Source organism: Bacillus rossius, chromosome 16 (genome assembly GCF_032445375.1).
Source record: "Bacillus rossius redtenbacheri isolate Brsri chromosome 16, Brsri_v3, whole genome shotgun sequence".
NCBI classification, from domain to species: Eukaryota; Metazoa; Arthropoda; class Insecta; order Phasmatodea; family Bacillidae; genus Bacillus; species Bacillus rossius.
The window spans coordinates 17101098-17119516 of record NC_086343.1 but is presented as its reverse complement, the minus strand read 5'-3'; the positions used below and the strand labels follow the sequence as shown (position 1 = coordinate 17119516).

The 18419-nt window shown below is 34.1% G+C and overlaps 2 protein-coding genes across 2 annotated transcripts in view; one reads left to right on the top strand and one right to left on the bottom strand.

Annotated features, from left to right (window-relative positions):
• Positions 1-186: 186 nt before the first annotated feature.
• LOC134539859 (thioredoxin domain-containing protein 17) lies at positions 187-8542 on the top strand. The gene is made up of 3 exons (XM_063382190.1): positions 187-293; positions 2259-2343; positions 5547-8542. Exons 1-3 carry the CDS (start codon positions 191-193, stop codon positions 5695-5697), a joined length of 339 nt encoding a protein of 112 aa, XP_063238260.1. The 5' UTR covers positions 187-190; the 3' UTR covers positions 5698-8542.
• Positions 8543-8946: 404 nt separating this feature from the next.
• LOC134539855 (SEC14-like protein 2) overlaps positions 8947-18419 on the bottom strand; it is an 82118-nt gene continuing 72645 nt past the window's right edge. Inside the window, exons 7-10 of the mRNA XM_063382161.1 lie at positions 17922-18121; positions 14446-14600; positions 10880-11031; positions 8947-9096 (exon numbers count right to left, since the gene is read on the bottom strand). Coding sequence (XP_063238231.1) covers positions 8969-9096; positions 10880-11031; positions 14446-14600; positions 17922-18121 — 635 coding nt within the window. The 3' untranslated portion in view covers positions 8947-8968. The remainder of the gene's footprint in view (positions 9097-10879; positions 11032-14445; positions 14601-17921; positions 18122-18419) is intronic.

Genomic DNA, 18419 nt, shown 5'->3' with positions numbered 1-18419 from the left:
TCAGCTACCTTTGATGATGGTCCCGGGACTTGTGGAACCTCGGTGAACATATAACACACGGTGCAACTAATCAAATTTTCCCGTTCACGAACTCAAAAGAGACGCGTTCTAGGGACCTTACCGAATGAACAGAAGTAGAAAATAACTGTGTGATATTTATATAGTTTTTTTTTTTTTTGCAGTTAAAACCATGTTCTTATTTGAGTTGCCTTTTTTTCCTCGTAAGTCCATCAGTCATGAGCCGCGAAAAAAAAAAATTCAAACTGGATTCCGTCCATTCTCAGAACATGCCGGTAGGTTGCAGGGTCCTTGTACCTTACTCTTTCAATTAGTCCTAGGTTTTGGATGCAACAGTGTTTCTTGATTTGCTACCTAATGTTTTACTCACTTTTTTCCATCTCTCCTTTCCCTTTCCTTCACCAGTAGTTGAATTGTCAAGTCTTCCACCAAAGCTGCATACGGTTGAATTCCCGGCAGTGGTTAAATGTGGGCTTTTCGCATGTTGGAAAATGTGTTTGACATTGCATTGAAGTGTTGAGTTTTCACAGGTGACTCCTGTTTCACCCCACCACCCATTCATTTATTCATTCATTCATTCATTCATTTATTCATTGCGCCATTCTCATCTCATCACTCCTGATGGTTTGTTTCCTGGTCTTGACGACGAGATGTTCAAGAGGATAGGAAAAGTTTCATCGTGCATGAATGATGAGAATATAAAATTAGTTATAGAATCTGAATGACGACTAAATTCGATGGGGCTTGTTTTTTGATTATTACACAGTGAGCTAATGGTTGATGCAGTTGCCGCAAGATAGCAGCTCATGCGACCGCTGCCTCAACTGATTTTTAATAAGGACTGAAAACAAATACTGGTTTTTTAAAATTTTGTCTGAAGTATGGATAGGTTTTGATTAAAAAAAATACTTATATGGAAAGTATTAAGTAACCAGAATCTCAAACAATTAAGAAATGTGTATTTTGCATGAGAAGTGACAGTAGCACTATTAAATTAGCGTTTTTTATTCCTGTATAAAATATGACCTGAAATTTTGTAAATAATGCTTCCTGAGGATTCTGCTCGCGCTGCGTTGATCCGAGATCATCGGTGTTAGCCGCCAGTGTTGTCGGTTCATCTCGAGGTTCTTCGGCTCTTGGAACACAATGGTGCAACAGAAAATGTGGTCGAACCATGATCAGACCAGCTCATGATACAAGATCACGCCTGAACGCTAATAACACAACTGGAAGCGAGGGAATTCATAAGCAAGTGGCCAGTAATATCTCCCAGAGAGTAGCTGAAGATTTGAGCCATAACACGTCAAGAGTTTGTATTTTTTTTTATGCCATCTCCGTTGCAGATGGTGTAAGGACAGGTCAGCCAGCAAGTTTTTTCCATTGCATGAACATGGCCTTTAAACATTTAAACATTTGCTTAATTATATCTTCGAATGAGAATAATTTATGAATACTAAGTGTGAAAATAACATGAAAATCCACTCTATAAAGTATTATGATTTTTCATGGAAATTTTTGTATTTTGGGTTTTGATTTGTTACAGATCCTGTATGTGTGTGGCTGATAATAATTGTAAGATGATGTTAGAGCATTATACATAATACAAACAAAAAAAAATTGGTTCTTAGTTTAGTCTTAATATTTTGTTCTAAGGATTTCCACTCAATTTTTGCTACGTTTAGAGTAAGAGTTCAGACTCGGTCAACACTCAGCACAGGCATTCGTTAAGTTAAATATAAGTTGCAGTCAAGAACAAGTACAGAATGAAAAAGGCATGGAGGAATATGTTGGCAATTAAAATGGTCCGAATTACAGAACAAACAGCCCTTAATGGATTCCTTGATTTTATTATGTACGTATTATCATCCATATTCACCTTTTATCTGTCAAATATGAGCAGTAAGCATTTGAACTTTAGGAATTGTTACTTTTGAATTCTTTTTGATATCATTCAATCCTGGACAGCGTATAGCATTATTTTTTGCTCCAGATTCAACTAGGATTTTGTACTTTTGGTACTCTCTTTGATCTCTCTCCACCCTTTGATCCCAAAAAAATTTTTGGACATAATTTAAATCGAGATTTCTCGATTGGACGTAAAAAGTAATCCCTCAACTTTGTTTCGGATTGAAAGTTTTCCTCTAAAACATGGTGTGTTTCAGTATGTCTTTGTACCTAGAGCTTATCTTGTGTTGTGAGTACTGGTTTGTAACGCTGTGTTTCACTGTTACCTGTTGCAGCCCAGCCTGTTATTGAGAAAATATTATCAAGCAATATGAATGCTGATTTTCATTTCATAGAGGTTGATGTTGGAGACAAAGCTACGTAAGTGATTTAGTCTTTTTTTTTTAAATATATTTTTATTGTATGGATTTTAAGATGTGAAATAATTTAATTAGGCCTACTTTAGCTTTTTTAAAAATATTGCTAAGTGTACATATTTAAAACTGTGCAGTCAGGATGTTTTTTTTTTCCCCCTTCTGTAAGACAGTGGTTTCCAAAGTATACACCAGGGTCCATTATAAGATTTCCAGATGCCCGGATTTTAAAATTAATATACTAGCTCTATTATATCATTTAATTAATACAGCTCATTTTGTAAACACATTATTATTATGTGTTGAATGACAATAGATTCATGTTTTTCATAAACTAGGGTATTTTATTTTTTAATCATGTAATTTTTTTCTTTAATATTTGAAATAGTTATTAAATATTTCTCATAAATTTGTATATAGTGCACCGTCAATTATTTATATGATTTTAAATGCTCCCCAACTTCAAATATTTTGAAAACCACTGCTTGTAAGATGTGAAATATTGCAAATATATTTGTTTTACTTTGTTATGAGACATATCCTGCATGATAGACAGTTGGCAGGTTTACATGGCTGTCACAAGAGTTAATTATGCTTGGAATTTACTGGTTATTTTCTTTCTTTCTGCTTGGATGATAGCAAGGTTATCAGGTTACTGACTCACAAACATAATTTATGGAATCTGGGCAAGGTCTCGGCCATAGTCCATGGTATGGAACCATCCCTGGAGTGATTACAGGGAACCACAGAGAACTGAAATCATGTTGGTTGAGCAGGGATTCAAACCCAGGTCCCCCTCAAATAAGAGTCCAGTTTTACTGAAACTTCCAGTGTAAAAACTTTGGCTGTTCCGTTGGCTATTCTCAGGCATTTTTGTCCTTTGTTCTCGCATGTGTTCTGGCAGAGGTCTTTAACAGCGTATAGCATTTCTCATCCGTAGATTGCAGTGTGCATTATTTAATGGCCATCCACTCTCTTTTCCCAATGCACGATCTCTGCCATTACGCTGTCCTTGTTATGCACTGTTGCCAGATGTAAGCCAGAGAGCACAAAAGCTTTAGACACAACTTTATTGTATAGTAAAATAATTTTTTAATGTATTTAAAAAAATTTATTTTGGAAACGAAAATTTTGAAAGAGGTTTTTGGAAATTCATTTTCTTGTTGTATTTCAACAAGAGTTTCAATTGATAATATATTCTTTCTTTTAATGAGAATAACTGAAAGATGCCATTTTGGTTTCAATTTTTTTTCTCATAAAAGTTTTTTATATCATTTTATATTAAAATTGTTGCCTCTGACCATGGCACATAATTTTATCGTTTACTTGAAATATATTGTGACTGACTGCTACAAATAGTTTCTCCTGTGAAATAATAAATTGGGGTATAGAATATATATTTTTTCTTTAAGAATGTACGTAACTGTAATAAGATACTATATTATAGTCTTATACATATGTAGTTAGGTAATTTTGTGGGAAGTTTAATTATTCGTCATTGTCAGAAAAACGGTCAGGCAGTAACTTCCCTTAAAATGAAGTAAGGGTTTTATCATGTGTGCTGCAATATTTTTTTAATAGTTTGAGGGAATGTATTTGTTTAAGTATTGGTAACAAGAATAAATTTCAAAGGACAATGCAACTTGACAAAAACTAATACAAATTAAATAACTAGAATTCCAGTAAATATTTAATGTATGTCATCAGTATCAACTCTTCCAAGTGTGTTATGATTATGAATTGTCACAATTCTGAAATTGCCTGGCCAGGCTAATTTTGAGTGTGACAAGTTACGTTGAAATAGTTAGGCAGTAGATAACACTGCATCAGATGCGTTGCCCAGTGGTGATATTATCTGCAGATATCAGGCCTTCCTTTATAAACCACCATTACTATCAGTAAAGTATCTTGTCTGGTGGTGATACAGAGTGTGGATATCATCATGTCTTCCTTTATATATATCACTGTAAACACAGCACTTTCCATATCCAGTAACTAGTTGAGGTGGCTCAATTGTATGATACTGTACTCCTATTCCAGAATACCCTGGTTCAAAACTTGGTCTTGCAATCCTGATTTTAACTTTCGTTGGTTTCCCTGAAATTACACCAGGCAAGTGCTGGGACTGTTCTTTACTATTGGTCCTGGCCAAATTGTATTCCCTTGCTCATCTCTAATAAACCTTGCTGTCAAGACATAAAGCCAGTAAAAAAAAATTTTCTCTGTGCGATTTTTCATATTAATTTTATTATTTAGAATTTAATTGTTAGTAAACAAACTGATCTTTTTATTTATAGTTATAGCTCTCATGCAGGTAAGTAGGAAACTTGTGAATACTTGATGATATATATTGGTAGGGGCAACTATAATTCGCAGGGAAAAAAATCTGTACTCCCATTAAACTGCTGTAAGGTATGCCCGTTGCCACCGATTTCTTCCGTGTAATTGGGGGCCATCTGCACTTATTTGACTTATCTGACTTATTTGGCTGTGCAATACAGGACACGGTTGCTTTTGTACTAAATGGCTGGGATTCATGTGTCAACAGTAGACATATACTTGAAAAAAAAACTCAACCAATCATGAAACACTAATGATGTACAGTTTTGAAATGCAAATTTTGTACTGTGTTTTAACAGACAGCTGATACCAAATTCTTTTTGCAAAAAGTGAATGCCCTCAAGCCCCTGTGTATGTGTATATTTATATGCGAGACACGTGTGTGTGTGTGTGTGTGTGTGTGTGTGAGAGAGAGAGAGAGAGAGAGAATGGTTTTGGCTGTATAAGGTAGAATTTTTTTTTTTGCAGGTGGAACAAATAAAATTTTTTGTTAAGTTACATATTTTATGAAAAATTCAACACAGTTCCTTGATGCAAAATTCATAATTCTTGCTTGGTTGTGTTTGAACCGTTTTCTTTTGAATAAGATGAAATGAACATTGTTTAAATCTGACTTGTTACCTTTTATCGCCAGAGCATCCATGATGAAGCAAGCAAGGATCAGTATTTACTTTTTATCATTTTCGTGGTCACATAACTCTGTCCAATTAATTTATATTATATTTAGGAAATAATTAAAACAAATATAAACAGGTAACTTCAATCGTTTTCCATGCCATCACACTTAAAATGAAGTTGTTGGAAACTTGCCCTTGACGCTTCCGTGGCCGGTCAGGGAGGCTAAACTTGAAAACCGCGTGGTTTGCGCAGTTGGCGCGACGGTAACAACCCGTTCCGCAAAGACGAGCGCATCGCCCTGACGTGCGTGCCCACGCTGCTGCACTGGGGCAGGCCCCAGCGGCTGGGCGACAAGGACTCGTCCGACCCCGCCAAGGTGGAGGCCGTGCTCTCGTGCAGCTGAGTGCCGGTCGACGTGTTCGTCCAGGGGCTGATCGATGAGTGCCTGGTCCTGGCGTTCCACTGCCTCCCGGAGGGCATGCTGTAGATGTCCCCGTGGGCGTCGCAAGGATATATATATATATATTTTTTTTTTTGGGGAGGGGGGGGGGGGACTGTAATTGATATAGTTGAGGAATAACCATCCCCTGGGAACAAAAGCGGGGGGGGTCCAGGGGTCCTCCCCCGGGAAAATTTGGGGTTTGAAGGTGCAAAAAGGTGGTTTTTTTAGACATTTTTCATTCCTGAATATTCTAATTATAGTTGGTTGCAATATATAATTTGTTTTTTATAAAAAAATATTTTCAGAGAACAAATTTGTAAAAACACAGTTGTCACATTACCATGATTGGACTAAATGCACCATGCGCAACATATGGGTTATATCACAGAAATCATATTTGCGACGCCCATGGATATCCCTCTCTCGCTCGTTTGTCGATCCCTTCCCCCACCAATCCCTTTGCTTTCCTGTTCATGTCTAACAAGGACATCACAGATGTATGCATTGCAACACATGACTTTTATTATAGCTTGAGCTTTAGCAAAGACATGTGTTGGTTATGTTATGATTTATGTACGCATGGTTAATTTAGGTCTCAGCATTCCAAACTGAAGGTACCAAGTAATTCCACCAGGTGTTCGACTCAGTGCGTGGTAATCCAACGTGCCAGGACTTTCGTCAATGTCGGATCCGTCTTGTGTTCTTTCAAATTTGTGGCTCGCACGAGAATTTGTTGGTGGGGGGGGTTTTTCCGTGTTATAATTTACAGTCTTTATTAAACGATGTCAAATGTGGGCATTTACTGTTCTATATCGTGGATAAAAATTTATATGATGGGTTTTTTTTACAGAGCCGAAAGAAAATATATATATAATGTTAAATAAAATTGCACTATGTTTGAGGTACTAGAGTTTTATTTATAGCCTAATATTTAGGTTGCACATGTTAAAACACTAGAGGTTTGTTTTACTCTCTCTTTTTGACCTTTTAACTCTCAGGGCGCCCTTGCACGTTTTACTTGCTCTTTAACAGTCTGGCGGATGGCAGTTTTTACTTGAGGGGGCAAGACACTCCCAGTTCACTCAAGGTCACACTACTGCTCCTGAGGAAGAGTCGTCTGCTGGTGTTTCAGCACCATCATCTACTTCTACGTTGTTTGTAATGTTCAGTGTTTTTTTTTTATTTTTAGAACAATAACTTATTTGTCACTACAAATTACGGTAATTGTATATTTATATCTCATGATATAAGAATAAATACTTTATTCAAATTGTTAACACACATACAACATTTTGTAAATTCTCATTTGTGGCACAATATTAGGTATTGCCTAAGCAGTTTCACCTTCAAACAAATCTTAATTCACAATTGTATTTTAAAACGTCTGTTTTGGAGCCATGTAAAAAAAAAAAAAAATTAACCCCAATTTGTTTTGTTCCTCTATATGAGTTACCAACTCTTTTTGACCTAGGTTCATTTGCGCCTACTGTTGCAACTCCTAGATAGCAAAAGATGAGTAAAACAGACCTTGAGTACCCGAGGTGCATAAACATTGTGGAAAAGCAATTTGCATTAAAATGGGTGTTATGTAGATGCTTACTGTAAGATCCTGTATATGTAACACATAAATAATTAATTAAAATATTTTTATGATTTAGTAGTTGTCACATCACTATTTGGCAAAAAATAAAAAAAATTGTGAACAATTTTTTTTTGTAGTTATGTCAATGATTTTATATAATAAACGCTGCACATTGTACTGGCCTAAGTAAAATAAATAAATACTTAATGTTTTTAATGTTGTAGTAGTTTAATGTGTGTTTAATTGTATCAGCATTGAAGGGATTTTGGAGCAGACTTTTGCCCACCGTGCAACGATATGCCAAGCTTGTATGTATTTTGCTCCACATGTTTTCCAGTCAAGTGCCTGAGGGACAAATTAGAGGAATTTGGGGATGGCTTAAAAATTTAATGCCACTTGCATTTTTGTGTGATGGTGAATTAGGGTAAAGTATTGATATGACAACTGCATAAATTAAATCAGAAATGGGACAAGCCCTTAAAACATATTGCTGCAAAATGTATCTTTTTAACCTTTTACAAAATTCCTGTGGTACTCGCCTAAATACATTAACTTTTGAACATAACAATCAACACACAAAATTTATTTCACTAATCTTTAGTTGTTTTTTTTTAATGTCACAGTATTCAGCTTTGTTGCAGCTGTTTTTTTTTGTATGTTAAACATTATAGTGCTGTAACTTGATAGAATAATTTCAACAGGAGCATACAGAAAATTTTTTCTTGTGGAGAAACCTCTTGTCTGCTGTTTGCCTTCAAATTATTTCCTTTTTTGGGAATGTTTTGATTTTTCTTTTCTTTCTTTTTAAGGATTTCGGGGGGATATTTTAGTCCCCCACCCCCTCGAATTTCAAGTTTCCAATTACGTGCTACCATAATAATTTTCACAATGTTGATCTACAAACCTTTTAAAAAAAGTTCCAATGTTTGTATAAAAATTTTATTTTTACATACAAAATTTAAAATGTGCACAAAATATTGGGTACGTAATGTAATACTTTGTTTGAAGGATTCAAATGAAATGATTTATTACAATTATAGACACAAAACATTAAAAATTTTGCAGAAACTGTTGTATACATAAGCAAATAAATACAGCTTTGCTTATCTCCTTATCACAGGTTAAATATTTCAATTTTTTTTTGTTTCCATGTTTTGTTTAGAGATTTGTTTGTGTACAAAAAATTATATTTATGATATAAATACTAATAAAATAAGAAAACATATGTACATTTGTATTTACAAGTACTTTTGAGTTGGATGTACATCATTATCAACTCCATTAGTTGCAGAGGTTTATATATATAAAAAAAATTATATATATATAAAAAATTTATATGTATAAAAAAAATTTATATATATAAAAAATTTTTATATATATAAAAAAACTTTTATATATAAAAAAAAATTATATATAAAAAAATTTATATATATATATATATAAAAACTTTTATATATATATATATATAAAAAAACTTTTATATATATAAAAAATTTATATAAATTTTTATATATGTATATAAAATTATATATAATTACATATATATATATATATATAATTATATATAATATATAACTTTGAGAAAATCACGTCAGTACACAATTAGAAAAATAAAAAACTGAGCCATCTTTCGGGAGGTCGGTGCAGATATCAGAGCTGCTGGATGGCCACCTCGCCGTCGTCCTTCACGCTGACCTTGATGGGCGGGGCGACGCTGATCGAGTAGTGCAGCTTCTTGCTGCGCAGGAAGCTGTAGCTGTTGTCGAACAGCACCGTGTCTGCGGGCAGTAAGAGAGAGTGAGATTGTCGCCTAGGCTTTTCCAACCTCTTGCAGGGGGAGAAGAAAATTTACTTTTGTTTGTGCCAGCAGTCTTAGAGGTACATAGAATCCTGATAAATATGGCACCTTTTCAAATTTGAAACATTTTTTTTTTTTACGGACATACGACCTTGCTGGTTTTCGCGCTGTTTGTCTCTCAGGACCCACAATAAATTTGAAGAGACGTCACAGAGAGTTCCGTAGAAGGAATCAGAAAAAAAAAAAATATCATGGCACATACGAACACAGTGGGCTAACAATGAGACAGTTGTAACAGGAACAGAAAAAAAAAACCAAGACATTGGTGAACAGCGACAAACAGGCTAACCCAACAATGATTTAACTGTTAAATGTCTTTGGAAGCCTATTGTGTTCGCATGTGCCATCGTAGTCATCAAGTTTCCCAGAATAATTAGCATTTTTGTATCATTTGACCATGTTTAATTTTACTTGTTATGTGCAAAATTCACTCTATGATAAAAAAAAAAAGTTAGAATTTTTATCATAAGGCCCTGAAACAGGTCTTGAAATTGGTTCACCGAGTATTTGTAAACATCCTGTTCATCTTAAAGTATGTTTTCCGGGGGTCGTTACCACAACACCAAAATACCACAACGCCGAACGTACAGTAACGCCGAATACCGCAACGCTGATAGCTAGAAAACTGCTGTGTACCACAACGCCGAAATACAGTAACACCGAAAAATGTTGCTGGTGGGAGGGGGGGGGGGGGGCACAGGAGCAAAATGAAAAACAACTGAATGAATTTGTGTGCTAACCTAACCTTTGTGGCAGTCCTGCATTGACATTTTTCGGCGTTGTGGTACACAGCAGTTTTCTTGCTGTCCGCGTTGTAGTCAATTTGGCATTCGGCGTTATGGTTTTGGGCATTGTGGTGCGTCCCCATTTTCCGGCAGTGAACAACTTTTGCTGGGGCACCCAGTTTAGTGAGTAACTTAGCATTTAAGAGCTTTGCGAGTGCTTTTTGCTGTCTCGTAAACTTGGCCAAAAAGAATAGAAAAGTTGTTGTGTTACTTTGTTTTGAAATATATTTTCAGTGGCTGAATTAGCATTTTGCTGTGGGAATTCCGACATTTTGCATTGGGTGTCGACTCGTGATTTGTAAAATAAACACGGTTTCTCTTCTAGTCCAAGTAAGAGAGACAAAGTACGATTGATTCTGGACTCTCAATAGCATGATGACATGCGTTCATAACATCTCTTGCGTTCAATGCAAAAAAATTTACAGACGTGACATACTTCCCAAATCTAAAGTTATTTCTGTTTCTATCGCATCACAGCCAAAATTTCAGTGTAATGAACATCAAAATTTTGTTTTCGAATGATGGTTAAACTGGTGCATTGGTAAGATTTTATTTTGTGTATTATTTGTTTACTAAATTAGTTTGTGAAATCAAGGGGGGAGGAGTGAGGGTAGTTGGGGGGTGGGAACTCCTTGCCACCGGGCGGAAGCCCAATTACAGGTGTAAAAAATTATTATTATTCAATGATTTTCTGAATAAATAATGAATTTGATTAAAATAATTTTTTTTAACAGGCAGGTCAATTAAAACCAAGCAGACATTGATGGCTGTCGTATGTAGAATGCAGCTATTTTTCTTAAATATTCATCCGAAATTCTACTATTTCAGTTGTGCATCTTTATCGAAGCTGACTTGCATCATCCACATTGAAGTGGCACTGGGATGTAATGTACATGTAAAAATTAAAAAAAAACTTACACGTGGCTATCTCTGCACAGTTGACGACGCCTGATTCCGGCGTCAGGTGGCTTCGAACACGATGCGTGGGGATGACCACATTGTCTTTCCCGTCTGCATTTTGGCAAGAGACTCCAAACTTGATGTCGTGTCCGTCTGTTCGAAATTCCCACCTGCAAAATTAGGTTGAACAGTTGGCAGAATTACATAATGTAAATAGAACTTTGTCCATTTTGTGCATGCAAAGGGGCTTTGAATAATCTTTGTCATAATTACTTTACTTAAAATTTAAATCATTGAATGTTACTTAAAATGCTGTTGGCATATTTCATTTTTTTTAGTCCTCTAGTACAGTTATGGCCAACTTCACTCATTTTGAGGGCCAAAAATCATTTTTTGATACTAATCCAAGGACCAGACACACATGAATAGTTAATTCAATTTCTTACAACTAATTTGAATTTTGTATTTTTCTGTAGGATAACCAATTAAAATACAATATGTGGTATGTGATGAAATTTTGAAAGACCTGTAAAAATAATTTTTTTGGCCAAAATAATTTGCAGAGGAAATGCATAGTATGGCACATGCCTAAGAACTTAATGACAGTAATGTAAATATTTGTTCCTTATTTCTGTATTTGCTGACAACTTATCTACATACGCAAAAAAAAAAAAGACGGCTTGATTACAAGAGTTTACGTGGTGGTATTTTGATGAAGAATTGTTTAAGCAGACCGTGCAAAACCGTGCCGCGGGCTAGCAAAACCGTGCCACGGGCCAGATGTGGCCACTGCAGTAATGGTGAAGGGCCTTGCACATCCTTCTCATGCACACCTGGGTGCCACCGTATGTTTGTTGAGCACACAAACCCAGCAGAGACTCCTTAGCAAGGTCGTGATGTGGACGAGACTCAAACTGCGTAGAAATTTTGTTTGTTTATTATTTTAAGCTTTTGGTTCTAGATATGTACTCTATTAAACTACTATCTTTAGGCATTTTAAAATAAATATTTACTTTAATTCAATGCGTGGGTATGAAATAATTGAAATGGCTTTTAAAGAAATTAGCTTCAAAATTTCACATTGATAAAAGAATTTTTTATTAAAATTACAAAGGAAATTAAAGAGATGGTGAAAAAAATTTAAATTTTTCTATCACTAAATTGTTAACATAAGACTAGTACTAGAAAAGCATGCAGTCCATTCTGGCTTACGTAAACACTTTTTTTAAACTACCATTGGGGGGAATAAAATCACTTCTAAATAATATTACATATATAATTTTATATTTTTGCTGATAATTTCAATATAAAACTATTATATGACTATAGTTAATAGTTTATAATTGGTTTAATCATTTCAAAAACTGATATTTTATGGTTTTGAGAACCTTAAGAGCAAATTTATACTTCAAACCTAAGCATTAAGTGAACATGAAATTATGATATAAAACATTGACTGTTTATATACTATATGTAACTTTTGTTGTAAAACAATTTTTAGAATATTATTCATTAGTAAAAAAATATTAAGTTTCGAAAAACCCTAAAAATCAAAGTTTGTTGGCTCTTCGGAAAACATATGTTTATTGAATTACAAGAAACATTCTAAGAATGAAGAGTTTTAAGACAAAAGGCCATATTCATGTTTTTCAGCCAAAACTACGTACTACATGTTTACATGCTCTTTGTTTCTCCTAGGTTTGAAGTATAACTAGGTCTTTTGAGTTCCTCAAAATCATTAAATAGTTAAATACACATTAAAATGATAAAAACCATTCATAGATCCATAGTTCAGCAAAGCTCCTGGAAATCATTATGCAAGCATGAAACAACTACGTGTGTGCTAGCAGGCAGTGTGCTCAATAACCTCCTATCACTAGGGACAAGATTTTATGATTTTATTTTTAGGACGATTTTAATTTTCAAACAGGAGATTTTGGTGGTGTTTTATTTTTATATATTGTCTTAATTTGTTATAAAAAAAGTGTACTGTTCAACATATATGAAACTAAAATATTTCTTCACACTTATTTTCCCAAAATATTCTCATTTTTATTCATTGGCGTAGCTGTGTTCATAAAGTTGGGGGGGAAAAATAATGATTTTGATGTCATGTGAACCCATTCCCCTCTTACTAAGACGGGGGGGTCCGGGGGTTCTCCACCGGAAAATTTTGATTTTAAAAGTGCAATATAGCACTTTTTAAGCAGTTTTTGTATCTAACCATTGGATACATCAATGTTAAAATTATTATTGTTTCCTTAAGATAAAATTTGATGAGTGAAGAAATTACAAATAAAGTTGGGCAGAATAATATTATAAAATAAAAATATCACGGTCTAGAAAGTTGGGGGGGACAGTCCCCTCCACCCAAAAAGTTCAGGGAGACATGTGTCCCCCCTGTCCCCCCGGTTCCTACGCCCCTGTTTTTATTGACACCTTGTGCACTAATATAGTAAAAGCATAAGTAGTAAGCATGTCTATTACAGAACTACGTATTCGAAAAAATAACAATTATATGGCAATGTTTTGTTTGTTTGAAACACATGCCATCATTAATGTAAAAACATGTTACTAAATGTAAGCGATGCAAGAATGAACAATATTGTAACCATAATTTTTTTCCCACTACATTCAGGTCATATATTCCGGTACAAAATTCATGCTACATAAATGACATCAATGAATTTAATCACGATAAATGATCAAATTTTTGTAATTTGAGTTAAGTTTTGTTCAAGTGTTTATGGATTTCATTTTTTTTTTGTTACATTTGGTGCTAAATGATGTATTAACTTGCATTATGGTGTTATATGTTATATTGACAGGCTTTGCTGTGTTATTTCGGTTTTGTCATAACTCACCATATGATCTCGACCCTATCAATCACAAATTTGATGAGACAAAGTCAAAGCACACAAGAATGTGTTCACCTTCTAATTCATAGAAGATGCATGCTTATTAGGCTTAAGGCTCTGCTTTATCCGTGTTATTTTCTTTCTTATTTCAGATATGTATTTGTGAACAAATATTTCTAAAACATTACTATACAAGTTGATTTTTACATGTCGCCTAGCTGTGAGAAAACAAATTACAACCTTGTAGTAAATGATGATGTCGACATTAGTCAGAAAAATGTTGTAATTAAGGGCATATAATATAGAGGATGTACCTAGTGCAAAAATTAATAAACCTAAGTTAATTGCAGGAATTGTAATAAATAAATTGTGAAGCTGCAAGAACCCATGAAAACAAAAAAAAACTCAATTAAAATTTAATTTTATTTATCTGTCATAACTCTGTGTAATGTATAAATAATTAAACATATGGACTGACAAAACCAAATGTTTTTTTAGGTTCTAATACATAATTTAAGTTTCTTCCTAATACATATACAGATTTTTTAATATTACTATTGCTGTCCCAACATCTTAAGTGGGTGGGGACTTTTTCCACTTTGTTGAGAGGATCCATCAAATTTTGATTACTCAGTATTGCCTCGGGCAATAAAAACGCTCATGGTTTTTGATGATGTCGTCAGGCCATTTTGAGTTCATATCTGCTAGTGTTTCAATGTGACTCACCTTAGAAATGACCCTTCTTGGGCGACGATGAAAGGCAACTTAAGCTTATCCCCTTTCTTCACAACCACAGTCATGAAGTCTTCGTTGGGCATGGCGTTTTCTTTGTCCTCCGCCGACTGGTAGTATGTTTTGGGAATTTTTCCACCAGGGTGAACCTGTGTTTTCAAATAAAGACAGTGAAGTTGTTTACTTTTAATATAAACTTTATATGCACAAATTGTATCAAAAAACATAACACAAACTAGTAATGGGTCAAATCCACTTTTTCTAGAATTCGACTCAAAAAAGAGTGCTTCCAATCTGAACATAGATTTCAAGAGACTGCAATAAAATAATATATGAGCACATAAACTGTAATTAAGATTTTAAAAATCATTCACCCATAAATTTTTTTATTAAAAAATGTTTATATTCACATGTTTAGGGTGCAAAGATTTTTTGTGTAAAAAAAATGTTTCCTGAAATGCTAAATAAACATTCCCAGAGAATTGTAGTCTGTGGCAAATGCAAACATTTCTTTGATAGCCTTTGTAGAGATTTATATATAGTCTTTGTCAACATAGCCATGTTTGTTAATGATTTAATAATATATATATGAAAAATTATTTTAAGTACAAGAATATCTAGGACGTTAGTCCAAGGCACCAAAATAAGGGTTGAGGTGTTGAATATGCCACACCTATAACCTGTTTCCTAGTGCAAATTATTGCCCCCAAACCCATATGTAGGTCATGGCCAGCTCATTTTTAAGAAACACATTTTGATGTTCTGTCCGTGACCTATCTATTGCCCAAACTGCTGTGCATGCGTAGACATTTTTTTTTTTTTCAGATAAAGGACCCATGTCTGGTGCTATGAACTCATATGTAATCACTTTCGTGAACACCGGGGTACATACCACGGGTATCGGTGTCCCACATGAAACTTTATGGAAGAAAAACTATCCTGGAATGCATTTTGTACACTTTGATGGTCATAAGGCATAATCACAGTGTAAAAAATACTTGAAAAAATTTGTATAACAGCCTAAAATACCCATAGTTTCTTCTATATTTTTGTTGTCTCTCCATAACAGAGTGCATGGTATACAAGAGCAAAATTATGGATAATGGCACATCAAAATCTAATAGTCGGGAAAATGAACACTATAATGCATGTAAAATAAATTAAATATTGTTATTTATTTAGGTAATTAGATCGTTAGTTTTTGCTTAATATATAAATAATTTATTTTATATCCTCTATTCCATTAAATATTTTTCAGCTACAAAATCTGTATTATCAAATGTTCATTATAATTATAAAAAATCCTTTCCGGCACAACCTACAGGCGTAGGTAGAGTTTAAAGTACCTATGTATTATGGGAATGTTCTGCAAACTTATATGAACTTCTGAAACATTTCAAGAACTTAATGTACATTACATACTATATGTTCTCCAATTTTCCAAAAGTTTGATTAAACATTTTCTCATATTACATGCAGCGAAAATGTTCAGAATGTTTTTAACTCAATGCCTCCAGAAACGAATAGCTTAGAAAAATTTAATATCATTCCTACTAATGTAGTTATGAATATTTTTGAAATTCAAACACTATTTATGATCCTTTTCACTAATACTTGGTCATATCAAAATTTGCTTTGGACCAATGTTTCAGATTTCAGATACAGACATTTTCTTGTATTTACTCAACAACATTATCTGATAGTATTCAATTCTTACTTCTAAGGAAATGTAACTGAAAGAAGCCATTTTTGCTTCCGTTTTTGTCATACCAAAAAATTTTATAGAATGTTATATCAAAGATTTTGGCTCTGTTTTAGCATTGGATATAATTAATGGAATCCTTAATTAGTGACAGACACTTCTACAAACAGTCTCTCCTGTGAAAAAAAAATTTGTTTTTAAAGTTTATATTATCTTTTTCAGAATGTACACAACTGTACTAATACTTTCAAAAGACACTATTTTATGATCTTAGAAAAATTAACAAATAGTCAAATTAAAAAATATATATTTAAACTTATTATAATTATTGATGCTATACAAAATATATTTTTAAGGATAACAAGCCGGGTACTATAAATCTCGCAACAGTGGGTGCCATTTTCTCTGCACTACCAAGTGTGCCTGTATAGGTTTTACAAGTTAAATACTATCAGTTTTGTGTATTTAAGTTTTTATAACTTGTAACGCTTTTAAAAATAAATATGGAGGTGAGAAGTTAGGATGTGTATGTGTAGAATCTTTGCCATGTTAACAAAGTTTTAATACTAATTCCTTGCTGTTGTGTTGATAACATCTTTTTATAACAATTTATGATGGTGTTCTTAGGATTCTTCCCAGCAAGATGTTTTCAAGCTATCAAACAAACTTCTAGCAACAGCCTTTTATTCAGCTCTGGTAAGTTTTTCTAAGCATTTACTACTAACCATTCTGATGTCAACATTGAAAAAGACACCCACCCCAGGAACTTATATCACGATGTTCAGAACACAGTATAAACTTAAAAAGTTCCTGTTAAATACACTAGAGACTTATACCGGAGAGCGCTAAATACGTGTGAGTGTGGAACAATAATCTGGTGGCAAGAGGTGTGACTATAAAAATATTTAAAGATAAATTGTTAAATTTTATATATTTTATGTTGTCAGATATGATTAACTCCTTTCTAAAAAAAAATTTGTAGCACACGAGGTTTATTTTTCCCCACAAATCTGTAAAATTGTTTTTAAAAAAGGCTTTTTTTTTTTAAAAAAAAAAGTAAATTTATTTTTGTTGTTATAATGTGGATACCATTTGTATTAAACAGATGCATTTTTTGTGACTGGGCATATAATCTGCCATCCATCGGACTGACATGATTATGACACCAGGTTTACAAAACCAAAATCTTGGGAGCTGTCCATGTATTTGGTCCTGTTTGTCTTTTTGTGAAATACCAACTCCAGTTTTGTTTAAAAGCAACGTTGTGGCAACTGGCTGAATTGCACCAAATGCCTGGTTGTTTATCAAGACACGTGAAAACCCTATCCCTAGAGCACAGCTGGGTCTGCAAGTGTCCAGGGCCGGTGCAAGGTAAATTGGCGCCCTAGGCAAAAAAACCTTAATCCCCCCCCCCCGAGACAGACACTTCAAAAAAAAATTTTTCTTGCCTCAAAATACATCACGTAAGCCTAAGATTTTCTCAACAATCAAATGTATGCAGGCCTGTGTTGTTTTTTTTTTACTTTTTTACTTATTACAAATAATAAAAATGTCACCGTGGACTTTAAATAATTACTTATATCAATATAAACATTCCAAACTGTTACGAAAATCCATTTTCATCTAGTTGCAATAATCGTTAAACATGTTATATCAGCTGTTATGTGTCGTGCTGCGCCGCCCCCAGCTACTTGGCGCCCTGGGCGGTTGCCTGGTTCGCCTGTGTGGACGCGCCGGCCCTGCAAGTGTCCCAACTTCGACCCCGCACCTTGGAAGGGCAGGCGGGGTTGCCGTCAGGGTCCGTCATCTCCCCGCCGAAGCACTTGGGAAGCTGCGCTGCGTCTATGACCTCCAGCAGCACGGGCTGGTACTTGCGCGGGTCGTTCTTGTATATCTGGATCTTGCTGATCGTGTAGTCGTTCAGGAAGTTTTTCACCACGGAGAAGGCTATAGCAAATATTTTCGGTGCTGCAAAAAAAAAGAGCATACTCAAAATGTTGTGCTGTACAAACACCTTTAAAAAATAAAATAAAATGTGTGTACTTACGTACGCGCGTGAGAAGTTATACTTCTTTGGCTATCATTAAAATATAGTTTTTAATTGCATGCAAATAATTAATTACAATAAAATATAAAAGTGCTGGAAAAAGATAGTCATAACACAGTCAATTAAGTTCAGTTTAAATTTGAAAAATTAAATAAATAAAATTTAGAGAATAATAAATATGACATAAATAAATAAAAATAAATAAATGAAATAATTTGT